At 36.6% G+C, this 26126-nt stretch overlaps 1 protein-coding gene across 2 annotated transcripts in view; it reads right to left on the minus strand.

The window, feature by feature from the left end:
* The window catches only part of CPLANE1 (ciliogenesis and planar polarity effector complex subunit 1), a 110346-nt gene that overhangs the window by 22150 nt on the left and 62070 nt on the right, over positions 1–26126 (minus strand). For both annotated transcript variants that reach the window (XM_076007975.1, XM_076007974.1), the window contains exons 37-45: positions 25396–25450; positions 21972–22076; positions 19578–19655; positions 17826–17947; positions 17295–17490; positions 16929–17024; positions 11928–12181; positions 7369–7456; positions 3827–3985 (exon numbers count right to left, since the gene is read on the minus strand). In XM_076007975.1, coding sequence (XP_075864090.1) covers positions 3827–3985; positions 7369–7456; positions 11928–12181; positions 16929–17024; positions 17295–17490; positions 17826–17947; positions 19578–19655; positions 21972–22076; positions 25396–25450 — 1153 coding nt within the window. The remainder of the gene's footprint in view (positions 1–3826; positions 3986–7368; positions 7457–11927; positions 12182–16928; positions 17025–17294; positions 17491–17825; positions 17948–19577; positions 19656–21971; positions 22077–25395; positions 25451–26126) is intronic.

Consider the following 26126-nt stretch of genomic DNA (forward strand, 5'->3'; position numbering starts at 1 on the left):
TGTTTAACTTTAAAAATGCTGGTAAAATGCCTGATGTCTTTGAGGATGGCAAAATAATGGTAAAAGAACACTTAAAGTAATGACTTTTTCCAACACTGGTGCTAGCTACTCCTGGAAAAACCCAGGTGAGTGTTCCTAAGCATGGATTTGTCTGCCAGCACTGTTTGCCCTTCTGGGCTGAGTCATCAAACCAGTCTGAAGAGGAGGGTGAAAAGTGCAGAATTAATACAGGGAATAAAAGTGAATTAATAATAAAAAGTGAATTAATAAAAATAAAAAGTGAATTAATAAAGGGAAAACTGACAACTCTTCTTGAAAAAAAATTTCTTAAGATTTTATTAGACCCAAGATAAACTAAACCTGTCCCTACAACTTATACATACACATATTTTTAATATGAAATAATTTTGTTTCTTGAAAACATATTGCTCTGCTTATTAACTCCCAAAACAAGGATTTTATCTTTGTCCTCAGAGTCTAGGAATTTATGAGTTCTTAACAGCAATTAATGAAATGTAACTAAGAGTGAAATACTTTACATAAACCTAAGATTATAGCAATAATAATAATAATACTATTACTAGTATTAATAAGAATACTACCTCTTAGAGCTTCTGCTCCGGAGAAAAAAATAACATTATATACTTTCAAAAGAGAAGAATACTTTTTATCAATGTTTGAGTAGCCCCTGTTGGCCATTCCTAAAAAAGGCGTGAAGGGATTCTCTTCCAGTACTGACTGGGCTGCATAAGGGAAAGTCAGTGAGACTGTCAGAGATGGAGACCTCTCAGGGCAAAGTCTGAAGTGTTAGTCATCAAAGGGAGGTAAACAACCAGCTGTTTTGCTGTTGGTGACCCATGGCCACAATACCTACAAAGCTGGGCAAACCTTGTCAAACATATGCAAGTTTAATACTTTTCAAACACTAATGCTAAGGGAGAACATCCTTTTGCAGAACTCCAGAGCACTTTGATAACAAATGCAATTTAACTAAGTCATTTCATGTTTAAAGATAAACCATTTTACATGATAGAATTCAGTGCCTTTGGTCTCTGACAAAGATCTTCCTCAATACAGTTATTGTTAAGAAAGCCTCAACTACTGAAAGAAAAAATAATGGTGAAAGTATACATTCATCATATATAAAAAGTGTGACTACTAAGAAATTAAACTAATTTCTTTTATCAAAGAGCAGAAAAATGTTATATCCAAATGAATACTTTTAAAAAGTAGTTACAGGCGGGGCGTGGTGGCTCACGCCTGTAATCCTAGCACTCTGGGAGGCCGAGGCGGGGCGGATTGCTCAAGGTCAAGAGTTCCAAACCAGCCTGAGCAAGAGGGAGGCCCTGTCTCTACTATAAATAGAAAGAAATTAATTGGCCAACTAATATATACAGAAAAAATTAGCCAGGCATGGTGATGCATGCCTGTAGCCCTAGCTACTTGGGAGGCTGAGACAGAAGGATCCCTTGAGCCCAGGAGTTTGAGGTTGCTGTGAGCTAGGCTGACGCCATGGCACTCACTCTAGCCTGGGCAACAAAGTGAGACTCTGTCTCAAAAAAAAAAAAAAAGTGGTTACAAAGGGACAGTATAGTTTATTTCATTCTCTAACCATTTTTGGAACTCTTCTTTTGGGACTGCTTTCATAGACAATTTATTAAACGCAATGGATCAATTTTATTCCTTGATAACCATAATTTCTTATTTTTAATTCAAACAGTAACATGCACCCTAGTCACATACTTTATTTACCAGAAGTGCCTCTAACTTTTGTATGTTAGCAAACATTCAATCCATCCTCAGTGAATAAATTATTTGCCACTATTAAGAATACTCAGAAGAATGTCCTAAGAAATGGAACTTAATTATTTGCAAAAGAGGAAAATGTAAGCTATTTTTGATCATTAAAGCAAAGGAATGACAACATATCTTTCCAAGATGCCATTTTGGAGAAAATACCCATTAGGGCATCTAAATTCTATATGTTGTTAAAGTATAGTAATATAGTTTTTTCCAAATTTATTATCATACATTCAATACTAAAGCATTTGAATTTCTCCATCTTTATATGTATTATGCCATTTATTGACCTTTCTGCTTCTCTTTTCTTCCATCCTAACTTAAGAAATTATTATAATCCTGTATGAATCATCTCCTTAACCCAGTACCTTCAATTTCTTTTCCCACTATCTTTTCTTCTGCCTTTAACATTAAATAATTTTTATTTATCCCTAACTTGAAATAATCTTTGACTTTACTTTCCTTATATTACCTCATTGTTCAACTTCCTTTTACTGTCAGAATGCTTGATTATGTAGTCTATACCTACAGCTTCTTGAGCCTGTCTGTCCCCAACCTGCCTTCTCTACTCGTGATATTACACTGAAAGTCCTTAAAACTCAAAGCCTTTATTCTTGACTTTCTGATGGCTCATGAAACTGTTAGGTACTTATGTTTTTTTGAAAAATCTCTTTACCAGACTCTGCTCACCCATTTCACTCACTAGGGGGGCTTCCCTTGCTCACAAATGAATAACATTTCACAGGTTGGTCCTTAGTATTTCCCCCTTTCCCTCTTTCTAGCAAAGAACAGATGCACTCTTGCAGTCTTAACTACATAATTGGAGGAGAAGCTCTTTCATCTGGTTTTTCAAACCTAACTCTCCTCCATGCTCCACTTCCTTGTCTGAAACTATATACTAAACATGGCCATTTATCTATCATAAACTGTTACATTTTATGATCACCATAAACTGTTACATTTGGCCTCAAAATGCTCTAGAGTTTGACCTCAGACCTAGTTATATCCTCTTTTTAAAAAAAGCAAAAATAAAAGTATTTTTTTTAGAGACAGAGTCTTGGCTCTGTTGCCCTAGGCTGGAGTGCAGGGGCACAATCATAGCTTACTGAGGCTTCAAACTCCTGAGGGCTCAAGCAATCCTCCCACTTTGGCCTCCTAGAGTGCTGGGACTATAGGCATGAGCCATGTGCCAGGCCCCTAGTTATATCCTTGCTCCTATACTCTGGAAACACTAAACGACCATTCATTTTCTCACTCTTCTCTTTAATCTATGTATTCACTTAGTACCATTGGTTACTTATTCAGAATGTTTCTTTCTTCTTTTCCTTTTCTACAATACTACTCAGACACTGGTTATTTCACAGGTCAGATTAATTCAGTAGCTTACTAACTAGCCTATACCTCCATTCTAGTCTTCCTCAAAACCTCCTCATTGTATCTCTCTGCTCAGAATTCTCTAATGATTCCCAAGTATGAAATAGAGTCTAAACTTTTCAGATGCAATTGGAACCATCTACAACACAGACTCCTAAGTCCTGTTTAACTTCATTTGTCAATCCTCCCCCAGAGGAGGAACGAGGAAAGCTACCAGTGACCAAGAAGCTACAGGAATCAAACATCCTCAGCTAGATGCTTTATAAATGATACTCAACCTTCACAACATTGTTAAATGAAAATGATTATCCCCATATGTTGATGACTAAAATATGGAATCTAAAATGAACTAGAGAAAATAACTTAAAGATTTAAAGTCAGCTTCTTAAAGCTTTTATTTAAATAACAGCAATGCCATTTTAAAATAGCACTTTTTACTGCTTATATTGCTTTAATAATGGTAATAAAACATACTGTAAATACTCAGTAAAATCATGTGAATGGCATGAGTTTTACCTTTCTTTTTCCCAAAATAAATATTACAAAATGACTTCACAAGCCTTTCATAACTATAGTCCCAGTAAATAATGTTCAGTAACATTATAATGGAAAATTAAGAGTATGTGTAAATGAAGAAAGTGAAGAACAATACCAGGAGTAGTAGCATTCTGGTCACTGGAAAGGCTGACAGCTGAACTGGCAGTACGAAACACATAGGTTTTCTGACTAGAATGATTTTCTGTTACTGAAAATTCAACTTCTGAAGTTTCCTCACTTTGATCTTCCTCATCCATAAGAGTCAAAGAATGTACTAATCAAGAGTATGTAATTAAAAGAAAATAGTAGAGAAAAAAATTACATGGAAATGATATAACAATTTCTAACATTTACATATGGCAACACAGACGTATTACAATTGCAACATATTCTCATAGCTTTTTACTGCACATGAATTAATTTAACATGAAATTTTTTTTAAGATTAAGATTTTTTTAAGATTAAGATTTTTTTAAGATTAAACTCACTCATGATGAAAAAAAAATTACTATCAACTTCATTAAACTATGCCCTGCCATTAACCCAGAAATGCTAAATTACCAAAAAAAGTTTAAAACACAACCAGGCCCTCTAAACAAAATATCCTGATGCCAGAAAAGAAAAAATAACTCAAAGCTGGAGCACTAAGTGGGTAATGATGCTAGAATAGTCTATAGGGGAACAGGAAATGTGGTTTCTGCAGATTGCAGTGAGGGACACTGAGCTACTTTCACATGGCCTAGAACATTAAAGAACAGCTCCGTCCATAAAACGGGAATAAAAAAATCCCTGTCATAGAGAAACAGCAAAGAAGTTTTCTTTCTGCCTGGACAATAGATGAGAGAATAATAAAAGTCAACTTTGAGAACCCCTGGCTTGCCACAAGCAGGTGTAGGGTCTGTATTTATCTGTATCGCTGTACTACCATCTGTGTAGTACAGCGACTGCAAGCCAAGAGATTTATATTAAAACTTGTCTCCCAAATTTTTTTTCTACTTTAATGACAGCAAGAAGCAAAAGCAAAACCACTCCAAATGTATACAGCCTAGAAGAACCTCTACTAAAGCCCATGATAAAAAAAATTATAAAATTACACAAAGGAACAACCAAATATGAAGCAGAGTCAGTATGCAGATTCAACAACTGAGAATGTACACACATGAAATAAAATAATCTGAAAGGGTTGGTTATAAGACATTATTAAAATTATTAAATAAAGCAGAGAAACCACAATAAAAAAACAGGACAAGGCATCCAAAGAATAGATTTGAAAAAGAAATAAATAGAACTTTTAGATATTAAAAATATCTAAAAAATTAAAAATTATAATGTCACCCAAATTAAAATAATCATAAATAGGTGAAACAGCAAAGATGATATAGCAGAAGAGAGAATTAGCAAATTAGAAGACAGATCTGAGGAATTTACTCTGAGTACACCAAAGAGAAATAAAGAGGTGGATTATGAAGGAGTGGTTAAAAGAGATAGAGAATAGACTGAGAACATAAAACATCCAGCAGAGGTCCAACATACTTCTACTGGATGTTTTAGAAGTACAAAGAGAAAGAATGGGGAGGAAGCAATACTCCAAAAGATTATGGATGAAAAATTCCCAAAGTTAAATCTCCAAACTGAAGAATCATTCCTACTCCAATAGAAGTTAATTGTAAAAAGACACACCTAGACACACTGTATCAAGAAAGCAAAATAAATTAAAAATAGACATTGTTTTAAGCAACCAGAGATAAAAGAACAGCAATTATACTGATAGCACATAGGCAGTGTACACTTCACAGCTGGGCATGTCAGTAGATAATGGAATAATATCTTTAAAATGCTGAGGGAAAATAATAATCATCCTAAAAGTCTGTACTTCACTATAAGCTATCAGTCAAGAATTATAGTAAAATTTGAAAAACTTACCATAAAGCTATTTTCAAAGACTAGGAGAATTTATCACTCATAAGCTTTAGAGAAAAGAACTAATAAAAGAAGGAAGAAGGAAACTGAATCCTTAAAGGGCCAGGTGTGGTGTGGCTCATGCCTCTAATCCTAGCACATTAGGAGCCTGGGGTGGGAGGACTGCTTGAGGCCAGGATTTCAAGACCAGCTGAACAAGGGTGAGACCCCTTCTCTACAATAATTATAATGATAATCATAATTATTAAAGTTGTTTGTTGGATACATAAAGGTTAATTATATTATTTTATCTTCTATTAAAATGTTAGAAATTTTCCATGACAAAAATTTTAAAAATAAAAAGCATAAAAAATATTTATCAGAACACAGGGGTAGTAAAGTTAATATTAGATAAAATTGACTATAAGTCAAAAGGTATTATTGGGGAAAGAGGGTCATTATTGTTTAATGATGATAAATAATAAATGATAAAATTTAACAAAAATATTACAAACCTGAAATATATTCAGCTTATAGCCTTAAATATGTAAAGTAACATTTAACAGATTTACAAGGAGAAATAAACAATTCCATAATTATTATGGATAATTTTTAATGCACCCTTTGAGAAATGAATAGATCGAGCATGCTAACAATCAGAAAGAACCCAGAAAATCTGGACAGTACAATTTAGAAGCTTGACTGAATGGAGATATATACATACATACATATGAAAAAATATATACATACCCTACATACAACCAACAGGAAATGTTTATTTTCTTCAAGTAAGTGTAAAACATTTATAAAAACTGACTGTATATACTAGGTCACAAAGGCAATTTTAAAACTATCTAAGAATTGATATCATGATTCACATTATCTGATCATAGTACAATGAAATGGAAATCAATTAGAAAAACATAGTCCAAACCTCTTAATATTTAGAGGGTATAAATCTTTTTTCCATGAGCTAAAAAAAATTGTAATACAAATAACAAACTAAGTAGATCTGAACACCACCAAGTGATGATAAACAGCAACACTTTGTCTAGGACTGTGTGGGAACATGCTAAGCCTCCACTGCATGTATTAGAAAATAAGAATGAATGAAGGTAGGAAAAAACCAACAAGTTATCCCATCAAAACAGAAGAAATAATAAAGGTAAAATAGAAATTAATGAAAAAGAAAATTAAGAAACAATAAAGAGAATCAACAAATTGAAGTCTGGTTTTTTTTTTAAAAGATTGCTGATAAGACTGAATGAGAAAGAGAACATCTAATAGAAAGTAAGAACATAACTACTTTAATTTGATTCTTTCAATAAGAAAAGAAAAAACTTACTACCTTATCATTGCCTGGCCATTTAACCAGAACCTCAAATTCCAGCTCAGCTGATGACCACAGACAAATAATAACCTCAGCACAATTTTCTGTATAATCCCTAGCAGTGTGGGACCAATGACATGGAATCCACAGAAGCTAAGATCCAGGCCACATTGCCCCATTCTAGTATAAAAGCCAGAGGAGGTCATCGGCTTTTCAGAATAACCTCACCTTGAAGTGTGAGCCAATCACATTATAAAAATAATCCTAATCTAAAAATTGGGGAACAGATGGCTTCAGCTCACCTATGAAAACTATTCCTAGCTCTGGCACTCCAAAAACCAAAACCAAAAAACAAAACAAAACAAAAAGCTTATTCTTTTGGTCAACCAAGCAACCCTTCAGTCCCAGTCCCAAAACTCCCCACAAACCTTCTTCAGAAATGCTAATGGTTTTTGAAGCTAATGGTTTTTCAAATTCTGGGCCAGAAGACAATTCAATGTGATCTGTTCCTCCAAACTGTAGAAAAAACACATACAACAAAACAACTGTAATAAACTGATAATTTCAAAATATTTTAAACAATTTTATATAAGTTTTAAACATTTGCATTAATGCAACATAAATGAAAGAAATGGGATTAAATTCAATATGAGCTAAATGGTAGGGATTGATAAAGAAGAGGAAATTTTTACTTAATTGATTTAACCTTTAATTGTAGCTTAATTGATTTAACCTTTTAAGAGGCTCAGGAAAATAGCATCATATAAATTTAGAATGGGTAGGAACCTTAACTACTATCTAGACAAAATCTTATATATTAAAGATGAAGGAACAAGGCCCAGAGAGATTCAGTGACTATTTTAGTGGCCTAACATGGATTTCAATCCAGGTTTTCAAGGCTTCTGGTCAGTGCTTGTCCACAGTATCCTTTTGCCTCTTCCAGCCCTACAAGCTGTTTTCTTAGGCAAGTCAAAATGTTTGTATTTATGTGTACATTATAACAGGGTAAGAGTATTTTTAAAAGATAAACCCAACCTATTATTTAAATTAATACTATTTCCTCCAAAGTAGTCATCTGAGAAGACTAGGTCCCCCAGGGGACCCAGGGGATAAGTTCTAAGACCCCCAGTGAATGCCTGAAATCATAGATGGTACTGAACCCTATATCCAGTAGTCCGTCCTTCATTATCTGCAGAAAATTGGTTCCAGGACCAAAATCCATAGATGCTTGACTCCCTTATACACAAAGTATTTGCATGCAACCTATGCACATTTTCTCATATACTTCAAAACACTGCTAGATTACTTATGATACCTAATACAATGTAAATGTATGTAAATAGTTGTTATACTGTGTTGTTTAGGTAATGATAAGGAAAAAAGTGTACATGTTCAGCACAGATGCAACTATTCTTTTTATTTTTTTCCTGAGTATTTTCAATCCACAGTTGGCTGAATCCATGAATGTAAAACCCACAGGTACAAAGGGCTGAGTGGATACTGTTTTTTCCTATGCATGCATACCTACGATAAAGTTTATAAATTAGATGCAGTAAGAGATTAACAATAATAAAATGGAACAATTTCAACAATATAATGTAATAAAAGTTACGTGAATGTGGTCTTTCTCTCAATATATCTTATAAATATCACCAGGTGTGGTGGCTTACACCTTTAATCCCGGCACTTTGGGAGGCCAATGCAGGAGGATTGCTTGAGCCCAGGAGTTCAAGACTAGCCCAGGCAACAAAGCAAGACCCCCACTCTCCAAAAAAAAAAAAATTAGCCAAATGTGGTGGCACACACTATATAGTCCTAGCTACTTAGAAAGCTGAGGTGAGAGAATTGCTTGAGTCCAGGAGTTCAAGGCTGTAGTGAACTATGATAATGCCACTGCACTCCAGCCAGGCTGACAGAGTGAAATCTTTTCTCTTGTAAAAAACAAGAATAAACAAAAAACCCTTATTGTACTGTACAGAGGGTGACTGAAACCTAGAAGAACAAAACTTTGGACAAGAGGGAACTACTGTACTTATGGACTCTGAGCAAATGTTTTTAGAATTCTTCCATTGAAACTGTCCCTCAAGTTTGTGCCATAATTATTAATTAACCATTCTAGTGCTAAATCTTTAGTATATAAATGTGATTTTATCACTGTCAGAATCCAAAAATAAGAGAGCAAATGCAACTGTTAAACAAACATTTACCAAATGCCTGCCACATGCTGTAAAAGACACAGTCCTTACCTTCCCATCTTAAAAGGCCTTGGCTGAGAGGGAAACTCTATTAGAATTTTGGAGAACTTTTCAAAATGCCAAGCCACCTCTGCCTCCCCCACAGATTTAGTAGAGCTAGCATGTATATTCTGAAAAAGCATCCTGGGTGACTGTGAAATGCATAGCTTTCTAATTGTCCAACAGACCCAGATCTGTGGAAATTCCTTCTTGAAACTTTTCCTTTGGCTAGCTTTCTCTTGAGTCTCTTACTAGCTCAGACTGATTGTCCTCAAGCCTTGTTGAATCCTCATCCTTAAAAGGCAGTCTGCCTGCAGGATTCTCTCCTTTACCCTCTTCTTTTCTCACTGTGTGCTCTCTCTGGGTGAGTACCTCTGCCATTATGATTTGAGTTCCTCTCAACAGATGACTACAAGATCTGTAACTTCAGCCCACACCTAGCTCCTCAGTTCCAGAAGCAGATATCCAACTGCCCACCAATCCCAAAGTACCTCAAATTTAACATGTCCTTGATAGAAATCATTGTGCCTCCCTCCCCCAACACAGTTACTTTCACGTATACACATACAGACACACTTCCTCTTCCTTAGTTTGGAAAACAGCTCCACCACTCTCCCAGGCTAGAATCTGGACACCACTATGAATCTTTGTTGTCTTGTTCAACTTCCCACAGCCTGTCAATCTCTATGTCTTGTTATAGGAATGTCTTCCCTCCATTCCTACTGCTAAAGTTTAGGCATGTGATTATTTCCTGCCTTAGGTATACAGTGGATCCCAAAAACCTATCAGTGGACCTCATATAGAGCTAGCAGTATAAGAATCATTTATGAAGCGTGCTAATAATACAGATTACTGGGCTCTACTCCAGAACCACTTAAAATCAGAATTTCAGTGAAATGGGTGTAGGAGTTTTCATATCCAACAAGCTTCCAAGATGGTTCTAATGAGCAGCCAGGTTTGGAGATCCATGTGCTCTTCCTGTTCCCAGTCTTATCCTTTCCCATGTACCTCTACAATGTGCCAGCATGTTTGATCATATTCCTTCACTACTTTTATTATTTAATGGTTTCCTACCAGCTGCTGGTAGGATAAAATCCCAATAGTTTCACATAAGCAAACAACACTTTCCATCCTTCCTTATCTGCCTCCTACCTACCTTGACTGCCAGATGTCTTACAGCCCAGTCCCTCCAACCTCTACCTCCAGGTAATGCTGACACAGTTCCCCAAACACTCTATGCCATTTGGCACCTTTTTGCTCACAATGTTCTGTCAACCCTTTGTTAACTAACTGATGAATACCAATTCACTATGAGCTCAAGAGTCACCTCTATACAGACTCTCTGATGCCACAACTTCACTTAACCCAATCCAGTAACAGGCCAGAGGTGCCTATGTGTCCTTACCGCACCTGGTACATATGTATTTATTGGTGTATATGTGTAACTTCTTTTATTAGATTCTAAGCTCCTTGAGAGTAGGTACTATGCCTTATTTATCTTTCTATTTCCAGAACTTAGCACAGGGCCTAATATGCAGTAGATGCTCAGTAAATATTTGCTGTAGGAATGAATGATTCATGGACTCTTGTGAGAGTGAGCAAGCAGGATCAAGATGACATTTAGGTATAAGTAACTATCTTACTTAGACATGCTTATTAAACTAGCTCAAGAGGCAATTTCAAGAGGTTCTTTGAAGTAAGAGTTCCAAAAACTACTGATCATTCATTTGAATGTGATGGATCTAAGTTTAGGTTAAAAAACAAAAGCAAAACCAGCAAATAAACCCAATAATATCATTACTTAATAGTAGTCCTATCTTGAATTTTCTCAGTATAGTATCACTTATGCTTAATCTTAACTTTTTAATATGTGTTAACTGTTTGGATTAAAGATATACTATAAACTTAATAAATACATTTTTTTAAATGTCAACATGCTAGCATCCTAGAATATTTGTCAGGTAAGTTACTAATGGAATTCTTATCCTGTAGACTAATTTGCATTTCCTATTATTGAACTTTAACATATTTAACATATTTTTACTATTTTTCTTTAATCTTTATAATATAAACTTTTCTTCTTTAACAAAAGGACAAAATGTTTATTTAAAATAATTAATTTTGGAGACTCCCCTACTATTGTATCTACCACCATTATATAAATACATGAATTTATTTATTATGAATACTTTTTAAAGATACAGAAAATTTGCAAGGAACTGATTACTAGTCCTCTTATATAAAATACTAAAAAGAAACTGACAATTCCAAATATAAGGACAATAATATGTGTAAAGTCATACAAATCTTTCCAAAGAAAATGACACTCAATTACAAGCAGGGTTTCTTCAAAACCACATTCTAGTTTTGCAATTCATTCATTTCCTCTCCTGGTAGAAAGCATGAGTTTACTTCTTAAAAGCTTAAGACAGTGGTTCTCAACTAGGGGTGATTTTGGCTCCCAGGGGACATATGGCAATATGTGAAGACATTTTTGATCGTTACAGCTGTGGGGAGTGCTACTGGAAGTTAGTGGGTAAAGAGCAGGAATGCTGCCAAACATCCCACAATGCATGGGACTGCCCTCACAACAAAGAATCATTCAGCCCAAATGTCAACACTGCTAAGGTTGAGAAATTCTAGTTTAAAGAAACCAAATTTCCCATTACTTTGAAAAATCAAGTGTCCAAATTTATATCACAATACAAATCTAATAACTCACCAACAAAAAGCCAAAAATAAAGAGCATCTACCTTATCACAACGCAGATGTAGCATTTCAGGCCTGGGGAAATCCTGCTCTATATTTTCAGCAATGTCCTGTATTGCTGACAGCTGTTCATCAATTTTCTGAAGCTTAGAGGTGAGATGCTCTAGTCGGCGAGCTGCAGGGCTTGGTGCAGGGCAAGCGGCAGAGACATCCTGCAGCAGTTTCCACAACGGGTAATCTTCTGCAGAGTCTGACCTTGCTCTCTCTTCTTTGAATTGGAACTCTGGTTTTGGCAGATCTAAATATTAACAAAAGTAAAATCAGAATAGATTATAATTAAGGAAAAGGTATATACTGATGATCTCATTTTTTGGGAACTTCATTTTAAGTCAGCATAACATTACTTCCAAATCAGTTTTAATTTAATATACTTAAAAATTCCTTTCAGCTTCTTGACTTATGAGATTTGTCTCTGTTGTGAGGTAAGAATTCATAAACAATATTACTATCACAAAGTTCCACATACAAGGTAGTTTGAATCTTACTTTTATCCCCAGTTACAAATACTTCATCAAAAAGTAACATTAATATTTTTATGACTTTTTGAAAACCTACTTGAAAACCAGTATCATATAGTGAAATCTAGGCCCAATACTGGCGATTACTGACTTTATGTAGCATCTCAGGCAAACATTAAACCTCCCAAGACCAATATCTAAGCCAATGATTCTTCCTACTCTTAAACTCAGTTGATTCTTGTCCCAAATTTGAGATGCCTTCTATTTTAAATGTACTCTCCATCTGGTGCCTGGGTCTCCTCCTCCCCATGTTGCTCATCCTTCTTAGTTTTCTCTTCTGCTACTCACTCCTTTTACCCATCAGTATTTCTTGGGTTGCCAGCCTCAAGCCCCTCCTCTACTCTTCCCACTCTCTCTGAGTGACATCACCAACCCACAGATGACTCCTAAATCCACAGAGCACTCTTTCTGAGCTTTAGCTCCTTATGTCCTGGACATCCCAGTTAGCTTGTCCCAGTTAGTTAGCATATGAAACTAAACTCATCACTGTTGCCTCCTCTGTAACTTGCTTCCTCCTCCTTGTTCCTAAGCCAGTGAACAGCACTCCCATTCACTCAGTTTCCCAAAACAGAGGCCTCAAAGTCATTCAAGGTTCCTCTCTTTCCTTCAGATCCAAAATGACAACACTTGGATGGAAGTGATAAACACTTCCATTCCTAATATCACTGCTTAGCTGAGGCTTTCACAATAGACAGATCCCAAATAGTATCCCTAATTTCTCTCTCTCTTACCTAGTTCATCTTCCATACAGGCCCAGAGAGATCTTTTAAAAACGCAAATTTGATATTGTTTCTTTTTTTCCCCCAAACCCTTAAGGGTGTTTCCAATGCCATCACCTTAAAAGTAATGCCTCAGTTTGACAATGGCACACATAACCTTTCCTTTGCCTACTTCTCTGGCTTCATTTCTTGCTATTTCTTTATATAAACAAAAAAAACCCACTCTATTTGATTTCAAACATACTAAACTTTAATTTTCTCAAACTAAGCAGGTTCCATCAAACTCTCAGTCACTGAACAATCTATTATCTCACTTTGAATTCCCTTTCTCTTGCTAAATCCTGCTTTCCTATACAATTTCATTTAGGTGTCTCTCCCCTAAATGGCCTCAATCCTCCCCTAAAATGGGTTAGATTAGATGCTGTATCACCCAAGAATCTCATCCACATAACCACTGCAGAGCTTACCAAGCTGTGTCATAATCTTCTCTTCATATGTCTGTCTTCCTTTCCTCTACAGGCATGCCTGGAGGCTGAGCACCTGGTGTTCCTTTCCTCCTAGTACCAGTATCTGCTCCTTAACTTGGTGCTTATTGGATAAAGAATCAGTCAAATGAAGATTATGATGCCTACCCTACCTAACTCATACAAATTTTGTGAGGATAAAATTATGCAACAAGGCCGGGTGCGGTGACTCATGCCTATAGTCCTAGCACTCTGGGAGGCTGAGGCAGGCGGATTGCTCGAGGTCAGGAGTTTGAAACCAGCTTGAGCAAGAGCGAGACCCCGTCTCTACTAAAAATAAAAAGAAATTAATTGGCCAACTAATAAATATAGAAAAAATTAGCCAGGCATGGTGGTGCATGCCTGTAGTCCCAGCTACTCGGGAGGCTGAGGCAGGAGGATTGCTTGAGCCCAGGAGTTTGAGGTTGCTGTGAGCTAGGCTGATGCCACGGCAAACACTCTAGCCTGAGCAACAAAGTGAGACTCTGTCTCAAAAAAATAAAAAATTATGCAACAACGTACTCTAAAAACTGTGAATTACTAAACAAACAGAAATAGTGCTTGTTATATTTCAGTCCCAGTTGAAGGTGAACCTTACCAGGAGAAGACAACAGTAAATGCCAATGCTGGCAACAGCAGTTATACAGTCTTTCCCGACCTGTTTTGGCCCTATCTGATTTAGCCTGGTTCTCTCAGTACTTTACCACCTATATATTCTTCCCGTTTCTCAACAGCATAAAGCATCTCCCTTAATACTCTCAGGAAAGAATCTGGTGCACACAAACTTCAAGTAGAAAATATAACAAAAGAGATGGACATATTAAAAAATCTAGAATGGCCTCAATACATGATGAAACTAGCTTCCTTTTCTCTGCAGAACCTGCTGCACTTCCACTAATAGAGAAAATCACCCACCCAGAAGGTGGATGGGCCACTGACTGCCACTGACCCTGCTATGGTCTTCCTGGGCCCAACAAAACTCTGCTTGCTGTTACTGGTGCTATTCATAATGGGAGATGGTTTCCAAAGAAAGAAGCCACTGTCATTCAAAATACTGAGCAGGTCTCATTAAAACAGGAATTTATTGTTTTATTTTTCGTTTTAAATAATGACCCTGTTTTAAATGTTTTTGTTTTAAAACAAAATAATGTTTTTGTAAAATAATGTTTTTATTTTAAATAATGACCTTGTGACCCTGTTCCCTTCCTTCTCCCAGCCTTTTCCTATAATGCAAATCCTACTCAATACTAATGTGTGTGACTAAATTCTGAGTCTTTAAGGTATATTATGTAAATGTCATGACAGAATTTAATTTCAAAACATAAAACTTCTTTTAAAGTTCTTGTCTTTAGTAAGTGTACAAGGGTCCACTGACATATCTGTGCAACCAGGCACTTTCCCCAAGGAAGGATCCTCCAAAAGGTTAATTATAGACCTCATCTCACTGATAAAGGAAATTAACCTGTGGCTTATGGTCATTTGAAATGCTGGCCTAAGATAATCAGGGGTCACAGGGAGATGGGTCTGTTTCTAGTCTCCCAGAACTTCAAAAGTTGACTGGTATTAACATGAAGGGAAAATAACAGGACACCTAAGCAGCCACAGGCATTTGGCTAGATGTACTTCATGACAACCCATGAGACCAAGTCCCACAGAGATACAGGTGAGGATCAGATAAAGTTAATTTATTTGCAAACGAGCTATTAAGTGAGACAGCTGGTATTGAAATCAGGTCCGGCCGGGTGCGGTGGCTCACGCCTATAATCCTAGCACTCTGGGAGGCCGAGGCGGGCAGATTGCTCAAGGTCAGGAGTTCCAGACCAGCCTGAGCAAGAGCGAGACCCCGTCTCTACTATAAATAGAAAGAAATTAATTGGCCAACTAATATATACAGAAAAAATTATCTGGGCATGGTAGTCTACATGCCTGTAGTCCCAGCTACTCAGGAGGCTGAGGCAGAAGGATTGCTTGAGCCCAGGAGTTTGAGTTTGCTGTGAGCTAGGCTGATGCCACGGCACTCACTCTAGCTTGGGCAACAAAGTGAGACTCTGTCTCAGAAAAAAAAAAAAAAAAAAAGCGGGTCCATTCTATTTGAATCTAAAAGTCATGCTCTTTTTACATTCCCCACAGACATCTCCAGCCTAAAAGACTGCTAGCTTCATACACTCTCCCTCCACTACCTACGTACCTTAGCAGCCCCATAATAGGAGAGACAGCACAAAGGCTTCAAAATCTGAAATGCTGGCACTTGTTCCTATATGCAGCTGTAATACACATGCCCTAAGGTGAAGTTTCTCTACCACTCATCCCTTCTTTGCTCCTCTTATCTCCCGAGTGCCCACCGTTGATACACAATAATCAGGTAGAGGTAGATCCTGCATGCAAGCATCTCACAACCACAAAGCTGGCTGGGTCCATGCCTCCTAACAGCTGTGGAACCCAGAAGAGAAATTAGGTCTCTGTTGCAGGAAGTTTGATTACATACTGGTTTAATTTAACCATTCACAGGATATAATAACTTCAGGTTGGGGAGAAATAGTCTAAATCTTGCAAAAAGTTACAATACAACCTGATTTTTTTTTATGACTATAAAACTGAATATTTTACTAGTCAAGTATGGTTGGCTATCATGCCTATGTATTTTCTATGTGCTATTATGAAATTTCCCATCTTTTTAAACATAAGAATTCCTTTTTAACATCAAAATGCTCATGAACAGGATATTTATTTTTTGCCTCATTAATTGAGAAAAGACATATGGACAAATAGTCTCCTTGCAAAATATTCATGGGTCCCAGCTTTGGAATCATGGCTCAACCTCATTTACCTACCTGACCCGATTCTCCTTAGCAAGGGACAAGCCTTTTTGTGGTTTATTTTGCAATTGCCATGTTTTGTTTGTTTGTTTGAGACAAGGTCTCGCTCTAGTTAGAGTATAGTGGTGTCATTTTAGCTCAGTGCAGTCTCAAACTCCTGGCTCAAGTGATTCTCCTGCCTTAGCCTCCTGAGTAGCTGGGCCTCCAGGTACACACCACTATGCTGGCTAATTTTTTATTTTATAGAGACAGGATCTCAATATTGCCCAGGCTGGTCTCAAACTTCTGGCCTCATGCAATCCTCCCACTTCGGCCTCCCAGAGCACTAGAATTATAGGCGTGAGCCACCATGCCCAGCCAAATTACCATGTTTTAGTGCTTGTTTCTAATATACCAGTAATTCAGGAGAAGGTCATCTTGGCCATTCACCTTTGTCCTGCTGTATGTCTGATGGTGTTGGTGAGGTGACACCAGGCTCCTTCACATCTGCAATGCTAGCTCTCCAGCTTTTTCCATCCAGACAGGCTGGAATCAGATTTTTTGCAGGTTTAGAAAATAAATCCATAGCAGAATTGACAGATTCTATCAATAATATGAAAGGCATACAAAGATTGATTCTAAACATCTAAACAAAATAATTAGAAGATTATTAGAACATTTCTAAATGTGGATATAAACATCCAAAAGTACAGTGGGTTTGTAGGAGGAGGGCTAAGAGATGTGAGAAGGGACAATGAATGAGATATTTAAAGAATTTTTCAAAATGTGTCCATTTTAAAAGTAGGAAAAAATTACCTTGACTCTTAAAATTGTGTGGAGGAAAAGCATTAGTAACTGAAGCTGCCACATAATGTAACTCTGCAGACAATGGAACCTCTGGATGATCACTTTGCTGCTTGATCACATTATCATTTGAAGGCTCTTCTCTGCCAGGTAATTCCTGTAGATCATCAGCTTCAATGTCAATCACATTTATATAAGTATGTCCAACCTGAGCCAAAACATACAAAATCAAAAAAGGATACATTCTTTGTACTCCATGGGGTCACACTGCCAAAAAAAAAAGTTCAGTGTTTTATTTTTATTAATAACAAGGCAAGAAGAGCTCGTATGTGTCTAACTTAGAGAAGGCTGCAGGAAGTATATGTTATCAGTCTTAGCTTACAATATTCAGGGGCATAATACTTGAATTAATTTTTTGATCTTTCCTACAAAGCTACATAAATCAGATTTTTAGCCTCATTTCACTTATACAATTGAATAATGTGTGAGAGGCCATAATTTTAGCACAAAGGTATTGTTAAAACTTCTGAATAAAACACAAACCAAATTTGTTACTGCAAGAGGTGTTGAAGGTGACAAAGTTTTCTCTGATATTTCAGTGGAAAGCTTGAGATTTAGATATACATCTGGATCCAATAGCTGAGGAACATTCAAAGGTTCATGTTCTGAAAATTAAGGAAGGAAAAATCAGGAACATAAAAATATCTGTAAATAGCCGGGCGCGGTGGCTCACGCCTATAATCCTAGCACTCTGGGAGGCCGAGGCGGGCGGATTGCTCGAGGTCAGGAGTTCGAAACCAGCCTGAGCAAGAGCAAGACCCCATCTCTACTATAAATAGAAAGAAATTAATTGGCCAACTAATATATCCAAAATTAGCCGGGCATGGTGGTGCATGCCTGTAGTCCCAGCTACTCGGGAGGCCGAGGCAGCAGGATTGCTTGAGCCCAGGAGTTTGAGGTTGCTGTGAGCTAGGCTGACGCCATGGCACTCACTCTAGCCTGGGCAACAAGTGAGACTCTGTCTCAAAAAAAAAAAAAAAAATCTGTAAATAGCTCTAAATCGTTAACTCTGTATGAACAAGTTAGCAACAAATAACATAAAATGTATTTCATGAAAATCTAAGAAGTGTCATGGGTAAAAATAAATTAAAGCAAATTCTGTTCTAAGGGCAATTTAGAGTAACTCATCACTGAATGAAGGCTGACTATAGCTTTTCTCATATAAATGATTCACAACATTAAAGTATCTGTATGTCAAGAAAATGCTATAATCTCCTATTTCCATTTTAGATATGTTAAGTCATGTTTGTCTACTTTATTTAGGAGAATTTCAATCAAGTCAGATTTTAGGGAATTAACCTCTAATTAATTTTTTTAACTTTCAATAGTTTCTTACTATTTATTTATTTTTTTTTTTATTTTTTTTTTTTTTAGACAGAGTCTCACTTTGTTGTCCAGGCTAGAGTGAGTGCCGTGGCGTCAGCCTAGCTCACAGCAACCTCAAACTCCTGGGCTTGAGTGATCCTTCTGCCTCAGCCTCCCGAGTAGCTGGGACTACAGGCATGCGCCACCATGCCCGGCTAATTTTTTATATATATATATATGTCAGTTGGCCAATTAATTTCTTTCTATTTATAGTAGAGACGGGGTCTCGCTCTTGCTCAGGCTGGTTTTGAACTCCTGACCTTGAGCAATCCACCCGCCTCGGCCTCCCAAGAGCTAGGATTACAGGCGTGAGCCACAGCGCCCGGCCACTATTTATTTTTATTAACAGCTTTAGTGAGATAAATTCACACTTTTCAAAGGGTACCATCCAATGGCTTACAGTATACTCCCAGAGCCCAAAGCTAAATTTTACCACCTAAAATGTTTTATTAATAACATGTAAATATCACAAAAGTTGTTTGCTTCTTATTAAATAATAAAATAAACAGGCCTGTCACAGTAGGTAAGCAGACAGTTTAACTATGTACCTTTAGTCCTAGGACTCTATTCTTATTTTCTAATATTTTATTTTTATAAAGCATTATTCCCAAATTTCATATGTAAAATATAACTCAGTCATACTGAGTACTGAAAGGTTGCTACCAAGTCCTGAATTTAAACTATAGGTTAATCAAAAAACTAGAAAAAAGAAAAATGAAAATACTTAAAATCATTGTTCTATCTCTATTGAGTCAAATGATTGTTTTAACTGCTTTTCTATGGGAGGATGGTGACTCCCGCTTTGGCATCATGCAGATATCATCTTTAATAAGTCATACTGTTTTCAGGCAAAAAAGAAAGAAATCACACCTGCTGTGCAAGAAATGATTTGTTGATTTTTCCCACTTTCAGAAACAACTTCTTGAGAAGTAGCTTCCTTATCTTGTACTACATTAGGAAATTTAAGGCAAAAAAAGAAAATAGAAAACAAATTTCACAAACACAGGAAATATTAAAAATAAATTAAAATTAAATATATGAATGCAGATAATTAGATGTTGTGTATACAGTGTGGTAGGTAGAAAGCAGATTGACAGCTTACAATTTCATTTTCAAATAATTAATATAATTTCAGATTGTATTATTTATATCTTGGGTCTTCACTAGATGAATAAGAGACCCCTAGCAAATACTCTGCCAACTTTAGAAAACTATCCAGCAGCAAAGGCAAAGCACCTCCAAAGCTTTCTCAAAGACATGCTGAGATTATGAACATTTAAGAATGTTTATCAGATGCACACTCATCATTTACATCACAAATATCTTATACATGCTCAACCTCAATTAGAAAGAAACATAAGTTAAAATGTCTTTTTTTTGACCTATCACATTGGCAAAGTCAAAAAAGTTAGCTAAATCACAGTAATGACCAAAAAAGGCTCTTATTCAGGAAGATACTCACTGAAGCATTACTTATAGGAGGAAAAAAACTAGAAACCGCCTAATGCAGTCAACAATAAGGAATTGGTTAAAATGTTTTATGGCACAGCTGAAAGAAGGAATCTGCTAACAAAGTACTTTCTGGATGACACAGAAAATGTTTGACATAAGTAGAAATCAAAGTGAAACAAAACAGGATACAAAATACAGATATCCCTCGTTATCTAAATCTAATCCACTCCCACAAATGTGCTGGATACTGAATTTTCAGATTCCAGTAGACTGACTGTATTACATTATTTCAAAAAAAGGTGTCCCAGCCTGTCCAATTTTCCCAAACATCATTAAATAACTTTTAAACACCTAAAAACAATCCATCAATGACTACTACATAATACAAACCATTTTAAATATCACTTTTTAATTAACATTCATTTAATTCATTATTTTGCATGCAATATACAACAATACTGAATATAGATATTAATACTACAGAAAACAAGTATTAATACTATGAAGCAAAGAACCAAAGAATTAATATGTTAAGGTTACACTATAATCTGAGAATGTCCCAAAGCCCTTGAAAAAAACACAGGGACCCATGAGGTTGTTAAACTCTCAGGGAAAAGCTAGGGAAGCTAGCAATATCTGTAAGATTTGATTCAGATAGTAAGGAAGGACACAACTGCACTATATAGAATATTTAACCATGCAAAATGTACAAAAGATGACTGAAAGAAAAAATAACAAAAATGTTATCACTAAGTGGTATGATTGTGGTTAATTTTCATCTTTTGCACAGCTTGCTATATTATCCAAAATAGCCTACAATGGTCACATATTTTTAAAATAATGCCAGTAAGTATTATTTTACAATAAGATAAAATTAGAGAGGGTTTAAAAAAGTACTTATAAGGTTCTGAACACAGTTACACAAAACTGTTTACTATTAATAAACATCATAAAAAAGAATTACTATGATACAACTGGCAGAATACTTTTCAAGATACTGTTCACAGGCTGGGTGCAATGGCTCATACCTGTAATCCTAGCACTCTGGGTGGCTGAGGCAGGAGGATTGCTTGAGCTCAGGAATTTGAGACCAGCTTGAGCAAGAGCAAGACACATCTCTATAAAAACTAGAAAAATTAGCTGGGCATAATGGCATGTGCCTGTAGTCCTGGCTACTCAGCAGGCTGAGGCAGAGTATCGTTTGAGCTCAGGAGCTTGAGTTTGTAGTGAGCTATATGATGCCACTGCACTCTAACCAGGGCAACAGAGCAAGACACTGTCTCAAAAAAAACAAAAACAAACAAACAAAAATACAAAAAACTGTTCACAATGCTAAGCTCCATTATGAGGAAGTTGGTCAGGTAACATTTCAAATAGTAGATCCTCCAACACTTATTTCCTCTACTTTTGGACCCAGTTACAAAGCACTCCTGGACTAAACCTCATCCAGTCCTCTTCCTGGTTTAACTTTACCAGACACAGTGCCAGGCCTCTCAACTTTAGGCATGCAATTCCAGTGAAGGTCACCAATGGCATAGAGAATCCAAATTCAAAAAATTATTTCTACTGACTTGGGATGTAGTCCGTGGTAGTTTTGAACAAAAAAATCTCTATTATGTTTTACTTAAGTTATCATAAATTCAATTTCTAAAGTATATGCTAGGGTTGAGGAGAAAAACCTGGGATGAGTAACAAATATCACATAATTTAAAATTCCCTTTAAATCACTTTTTCTCCCTTAGAGAAAAAGTCTAGATATCTTAAATATGTCAAAATATATGAATGTTTTAAAAAAGAAAAACAGCATTTTACCTGGGTCTGTATTTGTACTCGCATCCTGACTTCCTATAGCTTTCTTTTTTATAGAGGCCATGAAATGCAATCCAGCTGAAGTATTAAGGTCATCTTGTAGCATTTCTTAAATATAATGAAACATTGGAAGTGATCATTGAGAAGCAAACATACTGTTGGGATCCAAGAAACATAGTACCTAACTCAGGGGAGGTGAAATATGGGGTGTTAGGTTGTTACCAAGATGGACTTTCTTCTGCGTGAGGGGGCATGTAAGTTGAATCTCAAAGACATGGTAGAATCAAAACCAAAATTGTGGAGGGCTCTGTATGCCCAGCCTATAAATCTAGATATTATTCTGGCTAATGAAGATCCAACAGAAGCTGGTAAGTGGAGAAATGATATGGTCAGACTGATGCTCTAGAGAAACCACCCAGCCAGGGTGTGGAAAATAGATTTGAATAGACAAAACTAAAACAAGGCAATCAGATGGGGCTACTGCAGCAGTTTAAATAAGTACCTAGCAATGGTGAAGGAAGGAGGAAAGAGGATAAATTTAATAATTACAAAGGTAAAATAGGCATGAACTGGTTATTGACTAGATGAGAGGAACAGAGGGAAGGAGGAATTCAGAATAACACAATGGAGATAGAGAACATAGGAGATAGAGAACCAATCAGTTGGGCAGGGTAGAGATAATTAATTCAGACTTCATATGCTGTACTTGAGGTAATTTCTACCCAAGTGGAAAGGCAGAAAGTAGAATCAAAACCCAAAGTCTATTATGGGAGTTTGGGTTTAGATGTGGATTTTCCTGGGAAATCTGCCAGAGAAGACTAGGTTGAACAAGGCAGTATCAATGAAGGCATATTGTGGTATAATTAACAATACACATATATGGTCTTTGTCTTCATTTCCCAGCCCAGAGTTCCTTAGACACCTGGAATTTCCTGAGAGACAGAAGTGTCTTTTGTTATTCATAATGACTCCCTTTCGAGCATACTGTAGTTTATGCTAATGAGGTGACTCTTGTCAGGCCCCTAGATAGCTTCAAGATGGGACCTGGTCACCAGAGGAACCAACCACATGCTTAGAGGATTACAACTATAAGCCCCCAACTCACCCACACTACTCCCACCTCTGGGAAAGGGAGAGGGCTGAAGATTGAGTCAATCACAATGGGCGATGATTTAATCAGTCATACCTATATACTGAAATTTCAATAAAAATTCTGAAAAAAAGGCCAGGTGCGGTGGCCCATGCCTGTAATCCTAGCACTCTGGGATGCTGAGGTGGGTGGATTGCTCAAGGTGAGGAGTTTGAAACCAGCCTGAGCAATAACGAGTCTCCATATCTACTAAAAATAGAAAGAAATTAGCCAAACAACTAAAAATAGAAAAAGAAATTAGCCAGACATGCTGGCAGGTGCCTGTAGTCTTAGCTATTTGGGAGGATGAGACAGGAAGATCACATGAGCCCAGGAGTTTGAGGTTGCTGTGAGCTAGGCTGATGCCACAGCATTCTAGCCTGGGCAACAGAGCGAGACACTGCTTCCAAAAAAAAAAAATTCTGAAAAAAAAAAAAACAGGCTGAGGGGGATTCCGGGTTAGTGACTACCTGGATGTGCTAGGAGATTGACCTGCCCAGAGAGGGCATGGAAGCTCTGTGCTGCCTCTCCCTCCTCTACCATCTTGCCCTATGCATCTCTTCCATTTGGTTGTTCCTGAGTTGTATCCTTTATAATAAAACTGTAATGGGAAGTAAAGCATTTTCCCAAGTTCTGAGTTGTACTAGTCAATTATTGAACCCGAGCTGGGAGTGCAGATCAAAGGAATCCCCAAATCTGTAGTCAGCTGGGCAGAAATGCAAGTGGCCTGGGGATCCTGTTTGGAGCTGGCACCTACGTGGAGCAGTCTTGCAGGACTAAACCCTTAACCTGTGGGATCTATGCTAATTTTAGGTAATTAGTGTCAGAATTAAACTAAATTGTAGGATATCCAGTTGGTGCTGGAGAATTGTTGTTAGGGATGGTACAACACATATCCACTGGAATACCATGCTGTCACTAAAAATAACATCACAGAAGAATATCTATGATATGGGAACATTGTAGTCTTAGTATGTAAAAACAAGTTATAAAAAATGCAGGAGGAATTTCTTTCATTTGATGACTATCTCTACTTATATATATCTGCAAATATATACAGATATATAAGTGTAGGAATGTTCATAAAATAAAGCCTGAAAGAAAATTAAGACTGGTTATCTCTAGATAGATGATGGTAAATTTTAATATTCTTCTTGTTCCCTATTTGTATTTACTAAATTTTCACCAATAAGCATATATTACCATAACAAAGTGAAAAAACATCTTATTAGAGTGAAAAAGATAAAGTCATTTTAAGACAAGTGGGCAGGAAAGAAGAATGCCAGATGGATTAGGAAACAGAGAGACTGAGGCTAAGCAAGTGAGTTAGGAAATGATTACTTGGTTTAGGGGAGCAAAGGCCTGATGACAGGGCAGTAGCACAGACATAGGAACAGACAACCAGGGCAAGGACTAAGTGAATGCAGGAGAAGGGAGATCAGATAAATCAAGGGTGCCTTTCAAGGCAAAAATAAATAAAATGGTGATATCACTAACAAGAAGATATCAATTTAAAATTTGGGCATGTTGAATTTAAGGTGACAGTAGTAAAGAAAGATGAGAGAGACTATATGTATATTTGAGTATAATCAAAAAATGTAGGGGTTGAATCATTAGAATGAATGGTCTTCTAAGCACAAGAGTAAGTGAATGAGACAGAGACAGAGAGAGTGTGTGTATGAACTGCTTAGGAGAAAAATTTAGGGAATACATACATTCAAGGGGCAAGAAATAAACTGACCAGTTTATTGAAATAATTTACTATCTGTAACTGAGTTCTCTGTTTGAACTGACGCCTCTATTTTTAATGCGCATACATTTTCTATGATGAATTTAATCCTAGGCATGTTCTTCCATCATTTTCTTTTAGACCTTATATGCCTTATTTGATATTCTAATTAATTACATAGCTCTGCAGAGGTCAGCAAGCTTTTTCTGTAAAGGGACAGTTAAAAATATTTTAGGCTTTGTGGGCCAGATGGTCACTTTTGCAACTACTTTACCCTGCTGCAGTATGAAAGCAATCTTAGACAATACACAGACAAATTGGCATGGCTGTTTCAATAAAACTTAATTTACAAAAACAGGCATGGTCCAGATCTGGCCTATAGGCCATACTTCATCAACCAGTGCTTTGCTGGAAAACATATCAAAACACACACAGACACATACATACACACACACTATCTAGTCAGATAACATGAAAATAATTTAGTCTCATTTTTATATTGCATATATTTCTAGAAAGCTAATTATAATTCTAAAGTTAGATATTATGTTAATCACACATATACATACCAAAAGGAATGTCAAAGTCAACCAAAGGCTGGGAACCACGATGTTCTTGTTGTTCCTAAATGAATTGCCAAATAATTAATCTATGATTAACTGAAAGACATTTATTATTTTGGAAAAAATACTCAATAGCTATGAAGATTACTGCATTCTCAGGTATAGGTTCCATTTACATCATTCTAGGCATAACTATTCAATCAAATTATTTTCTCTATCAAAGTAACTATAAAAGAGTTCATGAAATTAATAAGTTAAAATAATAAAAAAGACCATTACCAATTTAATGTATAGTTATTAAGTTACCATGTGCAATTCTCCACTACAAAGTAGCTTTGATATTCAAATAGTACCCCCATCCTGTCAAAATCTTTCATGGATTTGACATTTTTACTAAGTGCCACCAGGCATGCTTCTTGAGTACCTACTAAAAAAGTGTGCATTTAAAAAAATTAATGTAGTCGGGCGCGGTGGCTCACGCCTGTAATCCTAGCACTCTGGGAGGCCGAGGCGGGCGGATCGCTCAAGGTCAGGAGTTCAAAACCAGCCTGAGCGAGACCCCGTCTCTACCATAAAAATAGAAAGAAATTAATTGGCCAACTAATATATATAATATAAAAATCAGCCGGGCATGGTGGCTCGTGCCTGTAGTCCCAGCTACTTGGGAGGCTGGGGCAGGAGGATCGCTTGAGCCCGGGAGTTTGAGGTTGCTGTGAGCTAGGCTGACGCCACGGCAC

The sequence above is a fragment of the Microcebus murinus genome, chromosome 11, assembly GCF_040939455.1.
Source record: "Microcebus murinus isolate Inina chromosome 11, M.murinus_Inina_mat1.0, whole genome shotgun sequence".
NCBI lineage: Eukaryota > Metazoa > Chordata > Mammalia > Primates > Cheirogaleidae > Microcebus > Microcebus murinus.